General features: G+C 40.2%; 1 protein-coding gene across 2 annotated transcripts in view; it reads left to right on the top strand.

The window, feature by feature from the left end:
- The first annotated feature begins 276 nt into the window (after positions 1 to 276).
- Positions 277 to 18,635, top strand: part of klhl4 (kelch-like family member 4) — a 28,753-nt gene continuing 10,394 nt past the window's right edge. The window contains exons 1-4 of one of the 2 annotated variants that reach the window (XM_020637163.3): positions 277 to 421; positions 14,561 to 14,728; positions 15,831 to 15,967; positions 16,477 to 16,673. In XM_020637163.3, coding sequence (XP_020492819.1) covers positions 14,586 to 14,728; positions 15,831 to 15,967; positions 16,477 to 16,673 — 477 coding nt within the window. In that variant the 5' untranslated portion in view covers positions 277 to 421; positions 14,561 to 14,585. Of the gene's footprint in view, positions 422 to 6,238; positions 7,301 to 14,560; positions 14,729 to 15,830; positions 15,968 to 16,476; positions 16,674 to 18,635 lie in introns of those variants that run through there. The other variant, XM_065958707.1, reaches the window with a different exon arrangement.

Raw genomic sequence — 18,635 nt, 5'->3', positions numbered from 1 at the left:
GAACAATCAAACACACAGAAAATGCTAGCTTCAGTTATGATCAAACCTATAAACACAAAAGTGTTACCGAAACGTGGTTTGTAAGGTTAGTCTTTTTATTCCTTTTTAAAAACAGTGTTTTGGCCTCATCACAGGATGTTATCCCTGTGTTTCTGGTTGAATGCAATTGTTGTTGTAGTGCAGAGGAAGGAACTTATCAGGAGTTTCCTTTCAAAGAGGAAAGTGCCCCCTTCCTTTCTAGAGAGGCTAACATTTTTTTGTGCTGCAAGAGGAGGACACAGGAGAAGAAAAAGTTAGAGCTGTCCTGCACAGTTGGGATGTGTTAGTTTTTGGATTACCTACTCGTCTTCATTGCTCATCTGTTTCAGAAGATAATCATACCCGTTGAATACTGAGGAGTAACATAGAATCAATTGCTCAGGTAAGAAGATCATTTAGTTACATATAGAATGACATTTTAAATTCACAAGCTACATCACTCACATCAGTTCCTTCGAAAAAAGTCCTATTATTTCTTACGATGCATTTTGGTTAAGTAATGTCCTTTGTGATGTTGAGGCATGCCTAAAATTATTTAATCTATTGATTCTAGAGGTTACCACACATATAACAATTACTGTAATATTCTCATAAACTTTTAACTGGTCACTCCTGCCCTCCATGTTGACTGAAATGCTGCATTTCCTCTTGATGCCCTGGCAATGGATGTATCAGGTCAAGGAATTATAAGCAAAGAGTAAGACATTCTTACATTCAAGCATAGTTTTGTATACTGTTAATCACTATTTCTGTGTGCTTTGTTTTACTGTATATGCTGTGTAAGTATAGGTAAACATGTTAGCACATATTGTGCTGAGATTTAGTGCTTAGCCATGTCGCCTGTTTAGTCTCATGACTATGGAAAATGGTCAATGACATTGAAAAAAAAAAGCACAACACAGCACAAGAAATGACATGCAAACTTGTTCCTTCAGCATATACAGCAGTTGATATTTGCCAGGATCTTGCGAGGGGGAAGGTGTCTCCATTCATGTTTGTATCAGGCTATTATCAAGAATACTCCATAGTATGAGCACATAAATATGATGATAAATGAAACAGATATACACAATCCTAGCAAAGCATGCATTTTGTTGCTTCTCCCCTTTTGTTAGTCAAATAATTTAAAGACTGCAAAAGACATTTAAGGTATTTTACTCACAACTGGTGTACAGTTCTGGTGCAAGGGGAAAATATCTACCTGTTCTGCACATTTAAAGAATAGCCGTCTTGGCATGTAGGTATATATGTTCACTCAGGAGGCACATGATAACATGGTTTACCTCGTCGGTCTGACATCTGACATCTCACGTGTCATGCGGCATGCAGCCAGATGGTGTCTTTGACTCCTGCAAGAATAAAAGAGGTCACCCAGTGTGATGGCTTGTTACTATACATTAGATCATATCTCACTTTAATGGGTCTATATTAATACACCAGCTCTTTGACAGTTACAAGATGTCCTCACAATAACACATTTAATAAATTCTCTTTTCTGGTAGATAATTAAGTATGGATACAATTGCATGCATTCAGACTAAACAAACATGTACAAGAGGGCATTTTTGGCATTAACACAATCAGTTGGAATATTAAAGTGTCACTGAGTTATGTTTGACTTTGTTTAGCTAAACATCTTCCTGCTTTGTCGATTATATTTAGTGGTTCCTTACTGGGCTTAAAGATGTAGTAGCTGGCATAGAATATCTACAAAGCCAAGTGCTACTTTTAGTTTTTTAGGTCTTAAAATGCACCACAACATTGGGAATAAAATACAATTTTAAATATTAAAACTTTAAAAATTAGTTTGCAGACCAGCAGAATGAGGCCAGTCAACCTTCTCTGTTTTATTAGTGTAAACATAATGTATACTGCATTTTATTATGGTGTTTAATGAGACTGATTATAGCATCACATCATAAAAAATATGTACATACTCAAACTTCAGATCATAAATACAGCCAAAGGTCTTGTTGTGTTAAATTTATGGACACCATTAATGGAGCCATGGCATTAAAGATTATCACTATCCTTACCATGAAGCAGTAAATGTCATAAGGTGAAGGTCTTGGATACAGGAAACCAACATGGCCTTCACTACAAACAAAGGAAACACTGCAGTCAGCAACAAAATGGGTGCTCTGGTGGATAATCGTGTATTAACCATTTTAATTATGATCCCCAGCAGGACCCAGTTGCTCTGTGCTGCACCTTTTTGACCCAAAAATCTGAAATCTAAAATATTCTTTTTACACACGTGATTGAATTAATTATTCAGTGTTTTACATCTTGACTGTGAAAAATGTTGCCAAAACTCATCCAAGTCTTATTAAATCTTCAGCATAAACACTTTTTAAAATTATTTCTACCCTATAGAAAGGAGGTCAGAAAGGTACCTGAATATTTAATAATATTTTTTTAGTTGATCTAAGTGTGGGAGAATCCTTGTCTATGTAGTAGTTATTAGGGATGGGAATCACCAGAGTCCCCGCGACACAATATTATCACGATACTCGAGACACGATGCGATTCTATTGCGATTTTAAACATTTTGCGATATGTGGAGAATTGCGATACAATATAATGCGATTAAGCTTTTTAACTGCATATTATGTCCCCTTCACTAAACTAAATCAAGAACTGTTTAGTCAAATAAGAAAAAGTTCTCAGTCTATTCATTTCACTTCAGTCTTTTTATTCCTACACAATGTGAGTCAAGCTCACAAACTGACCAACACTGTGATCTAAGTAAAATCCTGTAAAAGGCTGCATGCAGCATAAAATCTGAACTGTTAGTGTTTGTTAGGTGGGGGTTGTTTCTATAGTAGATGAACAATGATGAAATTGTGAAACTGTGGATCATCTCAGATTTATTCAACCATGGTCAGACAACACAGAAACACAACACACATGGCTGACAAAGTGCAGACCATCGCTGACCCATGCTGACCAAGATCTCACAATCATTGGCAAAGTGGCCATCATGGACAAAGTGGCAGAATGGCAAAATCTTCATCTTCACCAGTGTTGCTTATATTCTGCTAGAAGGTACAGCCCACAAATTCCTGGCTGCTTCGGTTCATCTCTAAAAGGCTAGAAAGAAGACATCACCATCATATCAGACATATACATTTCTTCAGTCTCAGAGTCACATTTCCTTTTCAGCTCACAACAGACACTTGGATCCAAACCAAATATAACTCTGCTGCTTATGAGGTCTTTTACACATATGTATTACAGCTTCACAAACCTAAAATAAGAATTATCCTTAGATGGTTGACACAATTTAAAGATATATCCACAAAATTATCAAGATGAATGAATTCATGAAAGTACGTACTAACAGTATTTCAGTCTAATCCAACTTTAACATGAATTCTTAACAATGCAACTTGTTCAAAATGAAATGTGCAACCCCTTCAGCGGTTAAAAATAAAAAAAATCTAAAATATCATATTAAAAATAATGACACTTGGCTGCCATGAGACGATATAATATCGGCACACAACTATCGCAATACTATGCTGTATTGATTTTTTCTCCCACCTCTAGTAGTTATAATTTTTGTCTCCTTTGTGATGTTGTTTGGCATGTGTAAAGAACACAAAACATGATGGGAAAGCGATACCTTTTTTGAAGGAAGGATCAGTAGCTGGATTCATTATTAAAAAATATTTGTGTTAGTGAAGGCCATTTAAACATATGTTATACATCTGATCTGTTTTCTAAAAAACATGTTATTTAATTCATGTTCTCATTACATAAAATAGATATAGACATAGACATAGTCATGGTTTAAATAGATACTTGTTAAATATCAGCTGGCTGCATCCTCTAAACCTGTACTGAGAGGTGGTGGAGGCGGATAAGAGATTAAAATCCAGCCGTTTGAGTGCAAGGTTCTTCTCTCATCTTATACTGGAATCTAATATTAGGAATGGGGAACAGAGAGATCTGTTTAATAGGGATACAAGTTAAGCTCACACAAATACTGTTATATTAGTTGTGAAAAATCATCAAAAACCACAGTACCAGAGGATTGTGAACAGAATATAACTGCAAACTATTATTGTGGCATAGAGATGTCTTTCAGCCAGTGGTGTGCACATGTCAATATGTTTAAAAATCAGGAATCTATAGGGGTTTACAAAATGTTTTGAACAGAAGATTTCTCCATGTCTCTTTTATAGAAAAGTCCACTTCAGGGTTTATCAAAGACCAGGGTTTTCCAAGAAAAGTTCCTACATTACATCAGTTACTAAAACCTTATTAGAGATTCAAATTATGCCCAGTGTGTTGTAATAGCCTAAATAAATATTTGATTTGATATTAACATAGGCATAGACCTAGTCTTACAATGAAATTAGACTGACACGCTTTGGATTTTTACCAACAACCATAGAAATTAAACAAATTCTAAGACTAAGCAGTCTAATCTTTGCACAGTGTGGAAAGTATGAATTAACACATTATGCAGAGAACCTGAAATTATGGGAGAATAAGGCCTATCTCAAAATAGAAATAAATAAAGTAAATAAATTAGACTTTAGCTTACTGGTGTCACAACAACAGACGAGCAAAACAAACATTTTCATTTCAGGTCTGTAAACAACAGTAACTGACAAAGAGTCCTTACCTTTTCTCATGTTTGTTTATGGATACTCAGCTGTTTTCCCATTGTGTGTTGGTTTACCGCGGAGTCGCAGACGGGTGATTGGCTGTACCGAGAACAAGATGCTCGCCGGTGTTACGGCTGAACATTCTCCGCTTATCGACCCGAGGCAGTGTTACCATGATTGATTATAGCCGGAATGATGGTAGTCACGTCCTCATTACCATTACCGTATGTATTTAACCGTCTTAATAATTGTTTTTTCACTTTTACTTTGTTACTATTCGGCTAGCTGGCTAATGTTAACTGAACATCTATTTACACCAATGAGAGCAAATTTACACTTACTGTATCTCCTACCTGCTTTTTTGTGTGGTAATTTGCTGTTAGAACCAATAGATATCGACTTGTTTTCCAACCATTTCACTATGTTTCCAACTTGGCTAGTGTGGACTACCTGAATTTTCTAATCCATATTTAATAGGCTACTTAAAATATACACCATACTGGAGTTTTAGGCCTGGCGACGGGTCAAATGAGGCCAGATGTGCTGCTAGGCTTGTGATGCACTTGCGGTAAAAAGCTTTAGAGTCACACTGTTGTAAAATGCAGAGATTGTTTTTTTTGTGTGTAGATTCTGCAGATGAGTGCAGAAACAAACTCTGCACATAGACCTCATCATTGTGCACAGTAAATAAGCCATGATCAGCTCTTCTAACTAGTAGGTTATAGATGCTGGCTGCAAGGCTACAGTACATGCCCCAGCTATTTAGAATCACTTTCCTTAAACACCACCATGTGACCATTTTTACATGCAGGAGATGCTCTCAGAATTCATCAAATAACCCCAAACTACCTCGTAGGCTCTTCCACTGTCCCTTTGCCTTTGAAGTCTTGAGTGAAGTTATGGTGTCTCAATTACATGCAATGGCGCAGGATTAAGCTTATGCCAAAGCAAGATCTATTTCTGAAATTCAGAAGCGTGTTTTCTGAAGCCCTGACTTGGTTAAAACAGCTTACTGACCTTGAGGGTTCATCAGTATGTAGTTTTTCACTTGTGATCGCAGGGGGATTTCAAGACGGTGACTGAAGTGGAATATTTTTTTCTGCATGGCTACATATGCAGAGACATTCCCCCATGAGATTCTCTTTGATGACAGAATAGCAAACTGCACAGATGTGTGTTAGTGTGTGATACACTTTACTTACATTTAGAGATGTGTGTTAGGTATTTATGAGGGTTATTAATGTATCCGCTGTTCAGTTAATGGATTAGCATGCGATGCATTCACATACATGAATGTATTACGGGCTCATACTAATAGCTTTGATAGCACAGTGTACTTTGTAGTCTTTATCTTTCCCTCCATCAGCAAGCAGTGATTTACTTTGTTAAGGTGTGACCTCATCCTCCTGGCTCCCTAATACCCCACCTCCCCCTCTGAGCAAGAGCAGGCAACCCTGTTATCACCCACGCATACACGCAAACACACACACGCACGCACACGCACACACACACACACACACACACACACACACACACACACACACACACACACACACACACACACTTATAAATACACGTACACGCACACTTGTAAATTCACATACACACAGTGCAGCAAAAAAGGGGACTGGGGTAGGGCTTGGGAGATTTTCACATTTTATTTTCAGAGTATATATGTCTATCTCAGTGTGTGTATGTGTGCTCAGACTTGCAAAAAGGCAGAGAGAGTGAGAGAGAGAGAGAGAGAGAGAGAGAAGCAGAGGAGGCGAAGGGGAGGGAGTGTGGATCATGCATGTGCATTAACTCAGCTCCAGCGGCACAGCAGCAGCAGCAGAAGCAGCAGCAGCAGCAGCAAACAGAAACAGCAGCAGCACAGGAGGGAAAGAGAGAGAGAGAGAGAGAGAGAAAGAGAGAACAAGACAGAGGAGAGTTGGAGGGAGGGTAGTAGTCTCAGGCACAGGAACAAAAGCTGCAGAGGACTGCTTTCCATCTCCACTAAAAGAACAACGGAGGAGTAATAGCTGGAGGAGGGGCCGGTCATGATAGTAGTGAGACAATAACGGTGGAGAAGAGGCACATCAGTAGTCAGAGAGGACTGAAAACAGGGCGCTTCTCTTCTCTGCTCTCCATGTTTTGGGGGGCTTCACGTACCATTACCTTCGTCTCCAAACCCAGAGGAGGATGTCTGTGTCGGGGAAGAAGGAATTTGACGTGAAGCAGATCCTCAGGCTCCGCTGGCGCTGGTTCAGCCATTCGTCCCAAGGTTCATCTGGCGGTGGAGGTGGCGGCGGTGGCGGGGTGGGAGGCTACATCCAGCAGGATGGCCTGGATCACAGAGGAACGCCTGTCCAGGGCCGGCTGAAGAGTCACTCTCGGGAAAGAGGTGTTGGAGGACTACGGAAGACCAGCAGTCCAGTCCACAGCATCTTAGCACCTACACCAGGGCCCACACCTGTCTGTGTCAGAGCCGGTCATCAATCATGGCACCATCAGCAGAACACCATCCAGGGTCTCCAGGTCAACGAGGAATCTTCAAAGAGCAGCTCCTCGCCCAGCACCACAAGGAAAGAGGATGCCAACACCGGCCAGGAAGATGTGAAGAGCAGCAAAGAGGAACCTGCAGAGGTGGAGGCCAGAGAGAGGTACGGATCTTATCAGGTGTAGGATACTGACGAGACATAGATTCATTTTTGGTGCCACATCAGTCACTTTACATCTCATTAGTTCAGTAAGTTATAACCAGATTACTGTGTGCTGTTTTGGGATGACATGGTTCCCCCACATTTCATAGTGAAAGCATTGCCGCTAAATAAAATATGCATTTAATTGAGAAAGTGTGACGCCCGAGGCAGAACCCTAGGATTAAAAAGTCAGACTGCTTTGTTGGGATCAGTAGAGATAAGTCCTTAAGAGTAAATGCTGCTTACTTTGCTCAGAGCAGTCGTACTGAATCTGTACTGAATTTTTATCATTTCTCAGATTAAACACATATCAGAAGCCTTCAAACTTTGATTAATATTTGCACTTCCATCCTGCATGTAGACCCTTTAACTAAGCTAAGAAGAAATTATCTACACAGCTATCATTTTCCAATTTACTCAGACTGCCCCTATGGCTCACCTGGGGACAGCTCACTCTCATTGTCCACAGCATGTTGGGCAGCATAAACCAATAAAGCATCCCTTTAATTATTCAGGAAGAGACCAAAAGCCAAGGCTTTTTTCCTCTCCCTTGTCTGTGCTGTGGTGCATGTTACATTCATAGAATCACTCTTCCTGATTCCTGAGCATTTAGTTTAAAAAAAAGAATACTTCTACAGTCTGCAAAATGATTCCTGCCACATTTTTCCACAGAAACTGAAACCAGCCACCAGTCATAGATCTCCACCCATAAATCCCACCACCACCTTTTGTAGGATCTGTTTTTCTTCCCCCATCTTCCATGTGATCCCACGTCTTCTTTCAGGAAGTAAACAGGATAGAAGTGTTTGTGTGTGTGTGTTTGTGTGTGTGTGTGTTTGTGTGTGTGTGTGTGTGTGTGTGTGTGTGTGTGTGTGTGTGTGTGTGTGTGTGTGTGTGTGTGTGTGTGTGTGTGCGTGTGTGTGCGTGCATGCTGGCACAGACACTTAAAGCACCTCACTTCAATGATGAAAATACCAGTTCTCCTTTTATCTTGTCTGTGACATCGTAAGGTGATTGAACCTCAATCTTTTCTGATTCCTGCATGCACCTTTTGTTCTCTGCACCTGGTGGTGGAATGAACAACAAATGTTAACCTGTCCCTTTGCTTTTATATATGAATGTCACTATTATTGAACAGATAATTATAAATGCAAATTGTCCATCTACAGCCCAAAACGTGTGCCGATGTGGTTTAAATGGGCAGTGGACGGTTTAGTTCCCTGAACAGAACATGAATTATTCTGAGTAAAGATACAGTTTTGGAATCAGCTCGATGTTCGGCTCCCCGTGTTGGCATAATTGGCAGATGTTCATGTTTTGGGGCTCCCTGTGCTTGAAAAGTGCATGCATAAAAGATGTGCCTCACAGTAATGTGTAACTCCAGCTCTCAGGGGGACCTTGAGTTCACGCTGGCCATGTAAAATACAGCACAGCCGTCATATTTTGACAATGATACTGAAATATTGAAATAGTTCTTCTCTGGTGGATCAGAAAATATATCCTTCGCTCTGCTGTACTTGTAATTTGACCAACAGAAATGGAATCAGACTTTTTAATGGGCTTTATATGTTTATCCCCCATAATTGTCAAATGTGTTTTTTATAGTCATTAGGCTGCCTAAGTAGCTAGAAACAAATAGTTTGATGATGTGAACATTTACCAGGAATAAACATGGCCGTTTAAAGATGCCATACTTGAATCAAGGTTTAGTTGAATGGTAATGCAGTCACTTGATAAGTGTAAAGGACTTCTTACCTGGAGTAATGTTTGGACAAGCTCTGCATCTTGAGCTTTAAGAAGTTGCACAGCGAATTAGGCCAGTGACTGTGTTGACACACCAAGGCTTGCATGTTCGTCGGTGGCTAAGCAGATGTGTGGATGTCACTGAGATATGCACATTCATTCACTCCACCAGATGGGTGGCCCTATTACGTCTCACATCATAAATCCTTGACACATAATTTGTCACAATCCCTCAGGCTGAATGTAGAAATGAGTTCTGCCGGCTATGAAAGATGCAAAAGTTTTAGCCATTCCCCTGCAGTGAGAAAAAAAAAAACGTGTCAGTCATTCTGTTGTGCATGGCCCTCGGTCAACATGCATTCACACACTGTTTACAGGAGAAACGTCCTATCAGTTTCCTTTATTCTTTCATTTACTTTTGTTGTTTATGTTTAAGAAGTGAACTAACAGCTCATCTTATTTGGATATATCTTACTGGAAACAATAATATCAGAAAAGTATTCCTATCAGATTTCTTTTACTTTTCAATAATTGATGTTGATCACACATAGTACTGTCACACAAGTTCATGCAAAGGAAAGTTCCCTGGAGACATTGCACTACTTTGAGTTATTGAAAATGTTTTTTATATTAAATGAAGCTAATTATGTTTTTTTTATGTGTGTGTTTGCCCTGGCTGAGTACAACTCAAAAGTCTGTGACTCATTTTGTTGTGATACGCCAACATAATAATGTTGTTCTGTAAGCATTCAAACTGACGGCGACAAAACTGCAGAGTTGTTAAATCAAGCGTAGTGGAGTATGTAGGATATAACACCTTGTTGTTTTCCCACCCTCGCTCCTGACGCCCCTACCTATCTGTATGCTGTATATTTGTTTGTCCTCACGACTTTCATCTCCAAGACCTCTCCCCATGGTTGGCAGAGAATATACGACAGAAGTTAACCTGAATGGAATGGAAACCCTGACCTCTCCCACATAAACACTAACACAGGCTTGACTCAGCTGCCGTTTAGTTTGAATGATATCTCAATTCCCTCTCCGCTGCCTTGGAGAAGAAATACCACCACCTCTCCCCCTGTCAACAGCAGTAATTCAAATGTTTGTCGGATGCCTCATAACACCACAAGGCTTAAAGGGTCTCAGTCTGTGTGACACATCCGACGGAGGCGTCCTTAAGATGCTGTAAATTGCAATATACAGTATATCTGTTGTAATCTCTACATGAAATACTCAGGGTGTAGGAGATTCTGGGATTGCTTTTAATTGATTCTGAATCTTCTTTCACTCCTGCAAATCATCATTTTGTGTACAACAAGGCCATCTCAGAAAAATGAATCTAGAGTTATCTGTAGTAGTACTTTATGATATAGAGGAAGACTGAACATTAATAAGAAGAAATACAAAAACATACTGTATGCTGTACACATTTCTGTTCAAATGTGGATCAGTAACCCCCCCCCCCCCCATAAGTAGAGCCCACGACTTAATTCAATGGTGTTCCAGACCACCAACATCCAGTAATTTGAAAAAGAATCATGGAGGCACAGACAACTGAGATCAAACTATAAATATGTAAGTTTGTATACAAAGTTCAACTTGATTATATGTAACAAAGCCATATTTCTGAGAAAAACAACAACATATTAAAAATGTATAGAAAATGTGGGAAAAATACAAAATTATAAGCATTAGTTAAAAAAATCACCCAGTGTACAGGATTCATTATTTCACATCACAGATAACAACTCTAGTTTTTTAAAGGTTAAGTTTTAAAGCCCAAAGTAGATAAGATACAAATGTGTATAGGAAATCAATTCCTGTATCTATACATGTAAGCATATTTAATTTGGACAGTAGACGATGTGCATGCCTGAACCCTTTATGCTTTAATAACGTGGATTCATTTGTTTACCCCGTAACAGCAGATGAAAATAAATTACGGACAATCCAACGGTGATGACAGTGTCATATATATATGCGAGTTAACCCGCCATCAGCAAAGCAGTGAGGAGCTTTCTGCTAAGATCTGCACATTTTTCACTTACAGGACTCCCCCAACCCCCAAGACACACAAACACACACACACACACACTATTTCTAACCAAATTCCTCAGCGTTAGAATGCACAGCTCAGCATTGCAATCACAGTAAACCAACTAATAAAAGAGCAATCGGATTAAAAATGTAACATAAAATGTATCTTAGCTTTACCATTTTAATGCCGTCTCAGTCATAATGTGCTGTGCTGATCAACATCTAGATATTTAGATATGTATTTACCCTTAGGCACATTATTCCTTTAAGGCTTCAAATGTTATTTGATTGCACAAGTAATGTAGAATATAATTATTTAACCTTTTTCCATTTCACTGAGCAAGATCGATTGTTTAAAAATTCAAAACAGGAATCATTATCCCACCTTAGGCGTTCATTTTTATTTCGCAGACATTGTGCTGACTGGACCGCTGCACCACACTTCTTCTTTACAACGTGTCTGGTTTTGGCAAAACTGAAGGGAAAAGCTACAAGAAGGCAATATTTAATTTATACTAAGAGTATTTCTTCCACTGCACTCTGTAAGGCCCTCCGGTCACATATACGGAGCCGATTTCAAAAGAAAAGGTTCCTGTATTCAGCCAGGTTTCCTCTATCATTGTCCATGTTAAGCAGGTATGTCTGTTGTAACAGAGGTATCAGAAGAAGGATGTGTGTTAGGAGCCTCGGTGAGATAGGAAAAATACAGGGAGGAAAATCTATTTCTGCAGAGTTATCTTCTCATCCTCACTGCAGGGTTCAAGTTATTACCGTCAGTGTGTATATTTCTCTCCACACAAAGCTCAACAGCACTACATCGGCTGTCATAGTACAGAAGCATAAAGATCTCATGGAATATATAGACTTGGCACATGCTGCATGAGGCATTGTTGGAGTCACTGGATTTTCAATCCAAGCCGAGCTACTCAGCAGCAGCCTTCGGGGGCAAATGGCTGTTATAATCCATTTTGAAAGAGACATTTCCCATTTGGCCCAGCCAGGCACGACTTTCCCTCTTTTCAGAAAGGATGGAGTTGACACTCATTGGAATAAGACTGAGACTCTCAGCAACACGTCTGAATCACAACCTTTACAGCTAGGGGCTAATCTGGGCTGACGAAAGCACATCTTAGATTGTCCAACCGTTGCACTTGGAGGTTTTTTTTTTTTAGCACAGGGAGAACTCAGACTGATCACAGAGATCAGTGTCTTCTCTTTATTTAAGCGCCGTATATCTTTCTGCATCTTGTACAGAAAAAACAGCATATGCAGCTTACAGTGTACAGCCATAAAGGAGGATCCGAGTCTTTTTAACACATGCAAGAAACACATAGCATCTGCTTCACCTGAATAGCAGATTATATTTAGCGTATGCAGCGTCTCTTAAAGCCAATTAGTCACATTTGAGTTGTGATATTTTTGGGGAGGTGTGAATAGAGAATGACAAGATGTGCTCGCTGAAGGAAACATCATGTGTACTGTAGAAGAAGGTGGGGTTGGACAAAGAGGCCAAACTCTATTTGTTTGTTTTAGATAGGCTAATTTACCTTCTCACTGTATAGGGATGCAAGTCAGCACAATGAAACAGTTTGCAGACTACAAAGGAAGTCCAAAAGCCTTGTTAGGCCCTGTGACTCTCTGAATTGCTTAGTAATATGCGACGTACAGCAATGTCCCCACAGAATTTTCTCTGGAGTAAGGTGTTCTTGGGCTTTAGTGCCTCAATAAAATTGGGCTATACCTTTGATGATCCAACCCACTGCTACTGAAAGCGAAATACACACCTCAGAGAAATTTACTGCTCCCTAGAATGTGATACCAAAGCAATTAGTGTCGGAGAGATTGGTAGGCATGAAAAATCCTTACAGCATGCCTTGGAGCCAATACAAAGGCAATGCATCTCAGTTTTACGGCCCCATTGCTTATTCAGTCTTGTTTGGTGTTCCTCTCCAAGACTCCAGAGTCAGTGGGGAATTATCATGACAGGGCAATAAATTACTCTTGCATTTAGCATAAAGTCTCCCAATAAAGATTAGACTATAGGATAGTGTGGTGTCCGGGGGGCAATATAAACAATTCCCATAGGGAAAATGTTGTTGCTTTGTGTAATCAAAGGGGAGAAAGTCACACAGTCGGCTTAAAACTTTGTAATAGTGCATTAATCAGGACATCAATAACAGCTGGCACCCCCCTCCATCCTTCGTGTCATCAATCTTAATACGTGCCAATACGTTGTGTTGCAAAGCATCAAAGGGAATGCAGTTTATTTGTATTAAGAAAGCTCTAATTTCACTGGTTTATTCATCTGCCATTCAAGCATATGAGTGTTGCTTTAAATAGCTTTGACATTTTTTGAGCACCATCAGACTGTCCGCAGGAGAAGGACCATGAGATGGCGGTAAATTCCCTGTGGGAGGCAGCTTGGGTCTGTTTATGTAGCGTAACAAACAGCCCTAAATGTCAATGAGTGGACTCGCTCCGTGAAGGACACAAAGTGACTGGGTTGCATTATTTGCCACGAGTCTGACGGATTACTTGGATTCCTGTAAAACAGCATGTAATCTAGCAGCCTGTGGGGACAGGGACTCAGCCTAGACACAATACTGCGAGGAAAAGGCTTGTTCACTCGTTAAGACCCTGTCTTTTGGAAGACACACATGCACACACAGATATGCAGACGCACTCGGAAACAGACACAAAGGCATGCACTCATACAGGCACAGAGAAGCTCTGTCTGGAAAGCTGTTGCATAGATTGTGATGTTTGCTTGTCCCATTGGACTGCAGAGCTTAGTTATCCACTTATGTACGGAGTTTAGTCCAAAACAGTTTAAATTTCATCTTAGACTGGCCAGAAAGATGTATACGCACCGCAGGGAGCGGAGGGATCAGAAGTGCCATGTGTCCTAATAAGCTCTTTTGTGTTCTCATTAATTTGTTGCTTATCTTGCCGTGTACAGCTTGTTGATTGTTTATTTTTTTTATACTTGTGATAACAGACCGGGAGAGAAAACTGAGAGTGATGAAATTAATTTTCTTAATCATTTTGTCTCCAGTGAATGACATTTCTTTGTTCATTTCACCCTAATTGTCCATTTTATTCCCCTTTTTAGGTCTGTTGTTCGATTTTCTCCTCTAGTGAAATTTCCGTTAGGGAAGTAATTATCTTTTCATGGTCTTTATCCAGAAAAGGTATTAAATGAAAAAGTCAATGCAAGTAAATATCAAGTGTTTTCCTGTTTATTTGGAAGAGACCACATGCAAAACGACTGTGCAATGCTCATTGTTGTTCTGGAAGGAAAAGAGTGCTACTATGGTAATCAAAAGTTTAATATTAAAGGAAAATATTGCAAACTAAGGCCATAGGTACTACAGACAGGGTCCTTCACTTTCTTCAATGACATCTCTATTGTTTTCACCCTCCATGCTTGTCTCCTCACAGGTTGGCTATAAGCACCTTCACCAGAATGAACACCAACTCCTCCGATGAGTTCTTCCAGGCCACAAACCATGCAGAACAGACTTTCCGCAAGATGGAGACCTACCTCCAGCACAAGCAGCTATGTGATGTCCTCTTGATAGCAGGCGATCACAAGATACCAGCTCACAGGTTGGTGTTTGTGCTTCGGCCCACTTGACTTGTATCAATTAAACCGGCATCAACTTAAGTTAAGAGATGCTGAAGCTCATCAGGATCCACTATATTAAGTGTATCAATGTGTGCACATCCAGGCTTTGGTCTGGACCTCAGCTCACATGTTGGTAATGATTCTGTCAGTTCAAATCCATATGAGGGTGTATCTGAGGAGTCTTTGAAAAACAAAGAAAGATTCTTTTGATTTTCAGGTGACAGGGGAGATGTGTAAACAGCAAGTTCACTGGTTTGCATCTAAAGAATGCCCTCTCCTCATGTCCACATTACATTTGAGATGAGAAGAACTCATGGATCCATACATGTAGGGGTCTATCTTTGGGCATCTGGCCCTCGGTTGAATGGCTGAATCGAACAAATCGCATGACTTCCCGTGATTGCTGCTGAGAGGAATTCACTCTTCATGTGCTTGTATGTCTGGATCTACAGAACATTTTGTTAGTTCATCCAGGCAGACTCATGAAAGGGAAACCAGAATACTCCATAGAGAGAGAAAGACGTGTATCAGTGACTGACCTAGTTGAGTAAAGTGATCCTGCTCTGACTGCCTCTTTCCATGTGGCTTTATTTTCGCTCAGAGGACACAGCCATGTAAAGCAGGAATGGCTTATAGACATAAGTACATGAAAACCAGAATGTTTTGCAAATGAAGGTGTAGACTGTAATTCTTGATCTCTGCTTTCCTTCATGAATCAACCAGTGTGTTATGTGAGCTTGACAAATGAGCTAATTTAATTAGAAGTCTGACCTGTGTAGCTAGTAGCAACATAAAATGTATCATAAGCTGACGAGGTATGATACATAATTTGGGCTTAACTGTAAATTAATGAAATGCTCATACATTCTGGCATAAAGTAAAAACATCAAAGCGGCATGAATCACAGATAGAAACAGTACGACATGTAATTATTACGACATAGTGAGTACATGCCTTTTCTTTGAAGGAGGACAACCTTATGATTGATTAGACTACCACTTAACATAATAAGTATATAGATCTCCCAGAGGAACTACTGTACAGCATAATAGCATTAACTCCCCGTGTTTCCCTTTATGACAGACTGGTCCTGAGCGCGGTGTCCGACTACTTTGCTGCCATGTTCACCAGCGACGTGAGAGAGGCAAAGCAGGAGGAGATCAAGATGGAGGGAGTCGATCCGGAGGCGCTCAGATCTCTCGTTCATTTCGCCTACACTGGTGAGTGCTCATAAAGACGTTCACTAGCTCTTGTAAGTAGTTATGAGACTTCTGAAATCCAGCGTCATTAAAATGGATCAATAAGGCCATTCATCACTGAGCTGACAGACCGGGCATGTACAACATTGTTCCATTTTTACAGGATAAATCCTCTTGGATAAGTGCTGCTCATTTGGAATATCCTCTGCCACAATATTACATTTGTTCAATGGAGGAAAATAACTTAGCTGTGTTTGAATTGTGCCCATTTATCATGAGGTTGTACAAAAAACAAGTTCATTTACTCAAATTCAATACATCAGCTTAGGTTTTTCCTTCTTGATAAAGCACCCAATAAATGTCTCAGTAATTTAGCACTCTGAAAAATAAATAGTTTACTATTGGTGCTGTAACTGTTTACACACACTTATGATTAAAGATGTTGATGCTGCCACACACTGCTGTGTGAGCGATAATGGCTACCTCTGGTCCTGACACAAAAACACATTTTCCTTGTCCTGACATTGCAGGCGTCCTTGAGCTCAAAGAGGACACCATTGAGAGTTTATTAGCGGCAGCTTGTCTCCTCCAGCTTCCACAAGTCATCCAGGTCTGCTGCAACTTCCTGATGAAACAGCTCCATCCTTCCAACTGCCTGGGCATACGCTCCTTCGCAGACGCCCAGGGCTGCATGGATCTGCTCAACGTGGCTCATAACTACACCATGGTAGGTGGGGGGGGGGGCAATTTTGAGCTGCACCACGTTTACACAGCTGGGTGGGCTACATTATTTATTTTCTCAATAAGGGATTGTGCGTGCAAAGCAACTCTTCATTGCATAAAGACTCCGGGGGCAGCTGCAGTAATGAGACATATATTAGTGACAAGAGTGTTTAAAAATGCCGAGTAATTACAAATTCATAAACTTTCTCATAAGGCAGTCGACAGTATAGTGAGTCATATTAACTGTGCTTCACTTCTCTAAGGTGCTGACAGGACGTTTAGCCATTTTAAAGCACATATCTGATTCTTAGTACCTTACATGTGATTATACAATGGGATTTGTTTTTTCATTCACCCGGCTATATGATAACGTCACAGCTTGGTAGACTGTTCATAACACATGGAAATATATGTGAGCATCCTCTGAACTGAAGCTAGTTCATTTAAACAACCTGTCATAAACTGTGAAGGAGCACACTGTTGGCGCTTCCCTTTATTCATATCATCTGATTTCAGCAGACAAACTTGCACATTTGAATAGAAATGGAATAATTTCAGGCCTTCACCTTATCTAAATTGGTTATACGTCCGTCAGTAAGGACTACTGTACCACGTAGTTGCACATTGATTAGTGCACTGCCAGACATGTGGAAATGAATTCTCTCTCTCTCTCTCTCTCTCTCTCTCTCTCTCTATATATATATATATATATATATATATATATATATATGTATGTACATATATCTGCGAGGAATATTTGCATTGGATTAAGATTCATGCTCATATTTGTCTGATAGTGTCCCGCTGGCCGTGCAGAAGTGACAGCGGGAGGGAAGCGTTATCTCCTAAAGGACATCTGCTCTGCCTGTTTACGTAGGCCCCGTCGAGAAGCAGGAGGTTAATCTAATCATCAAACTGCAAAAGAGGGCCAACTTCCTGTTCAATCACTCCAGTAATGAGCAGAGAGAGCTGCGGGCTTCCTGGAAGTCCAACCTCTGGGTTCTGAGCGGAGCGAGTTGTGTTTTGATAAGCTTGTTTTTCCTGGTTGAGCGTGGCAGTAGAGATCCGCCCCTGACATCCCTTTCCTTTCTGAAGAAAAGTTGGCCTTTTTATGTTGTAGGAGATAAAAATGTTTTGTAGTGTGGGATGACTGTAATTCTTCTTAGCAGCAAAACATTATTCAGCTGCATATCCCAATATGAATGTTCCTCAGCTAAAACTAATAATGAAATGTGGTCCTCTGTGTTTATAAGCCCTTCTCTAAATTGCATGGTAAAAGAAACGTTTTTGGAGGTAATTCTCACTGCCTCACTCCAATTAAACATCAGCATTTGCCTCCTCAGAAAACACTGTTATTACTCAATTACTCTTTTGCAGTAGTTAAATCAATTAGTGTCCTCTCCAGCTGATCTTGTTTTCCAAACCATTTACCCGCCAATGAGTTTGCCAGCATGTGAAAACACTTCCCTTCAAATGGTTATGAAACAAACTTGGTCGAGCTGTCAATTTTTGTTGATGGCTTTTCAGGACTTGTAATTACAAATAATTGGTCTCAGGCATCGTCAAAGACTTGGACGGAGTTGCTCTCTTAGTGTTACCACAGCAGATCAATAGATGTCCCTCATTTCATTAAGGCTGTCGGCGTTAAGCTCTTAAAACCTGCTCTCATAATGGATCGGACCAAGACGCTGTAATTTGCTGCAAGCTGATGATCAATAGTGTGCTTGTATTTTGTAATTGTTGCGCAGTGAGTAGTTGATTTGTCAAAGTTATCCTGGCAGCTTCATAATTAAGGCTCAGCAGCCTCTTTCCAAAAGGGAAACAGGGCATGATTATGGCCAAGGATTGCTCACATGTCTTTCATGTGTTGAATATATCATGCTGCAGTCGAGAGACAGTGTTTTATATATCATTATCTCTAATGGAAGTGCCCAGAGACAATGTCCTTGAAGAGGTAGCCATGCGG

Source organism: Labrus bergylta, chromosome 9, assembly GCF_963930695.1.
Source record: "Labrus bergylta chromosome 9, fLabBer1.1, whole genome shotgun sequence".
Taxonomy (NCBI): domain Eukaryota; kingdom Metazoa; phylum Chordata; class Actinopteri; order Labriformes; family Labridae; genus Labrus; species Labrus bergylta.
The sequence above is the reverse complement of the archived record's forward strand: the minus strand, read 5'-3'. Positions and strand labels throughout refer to the sequence as shown.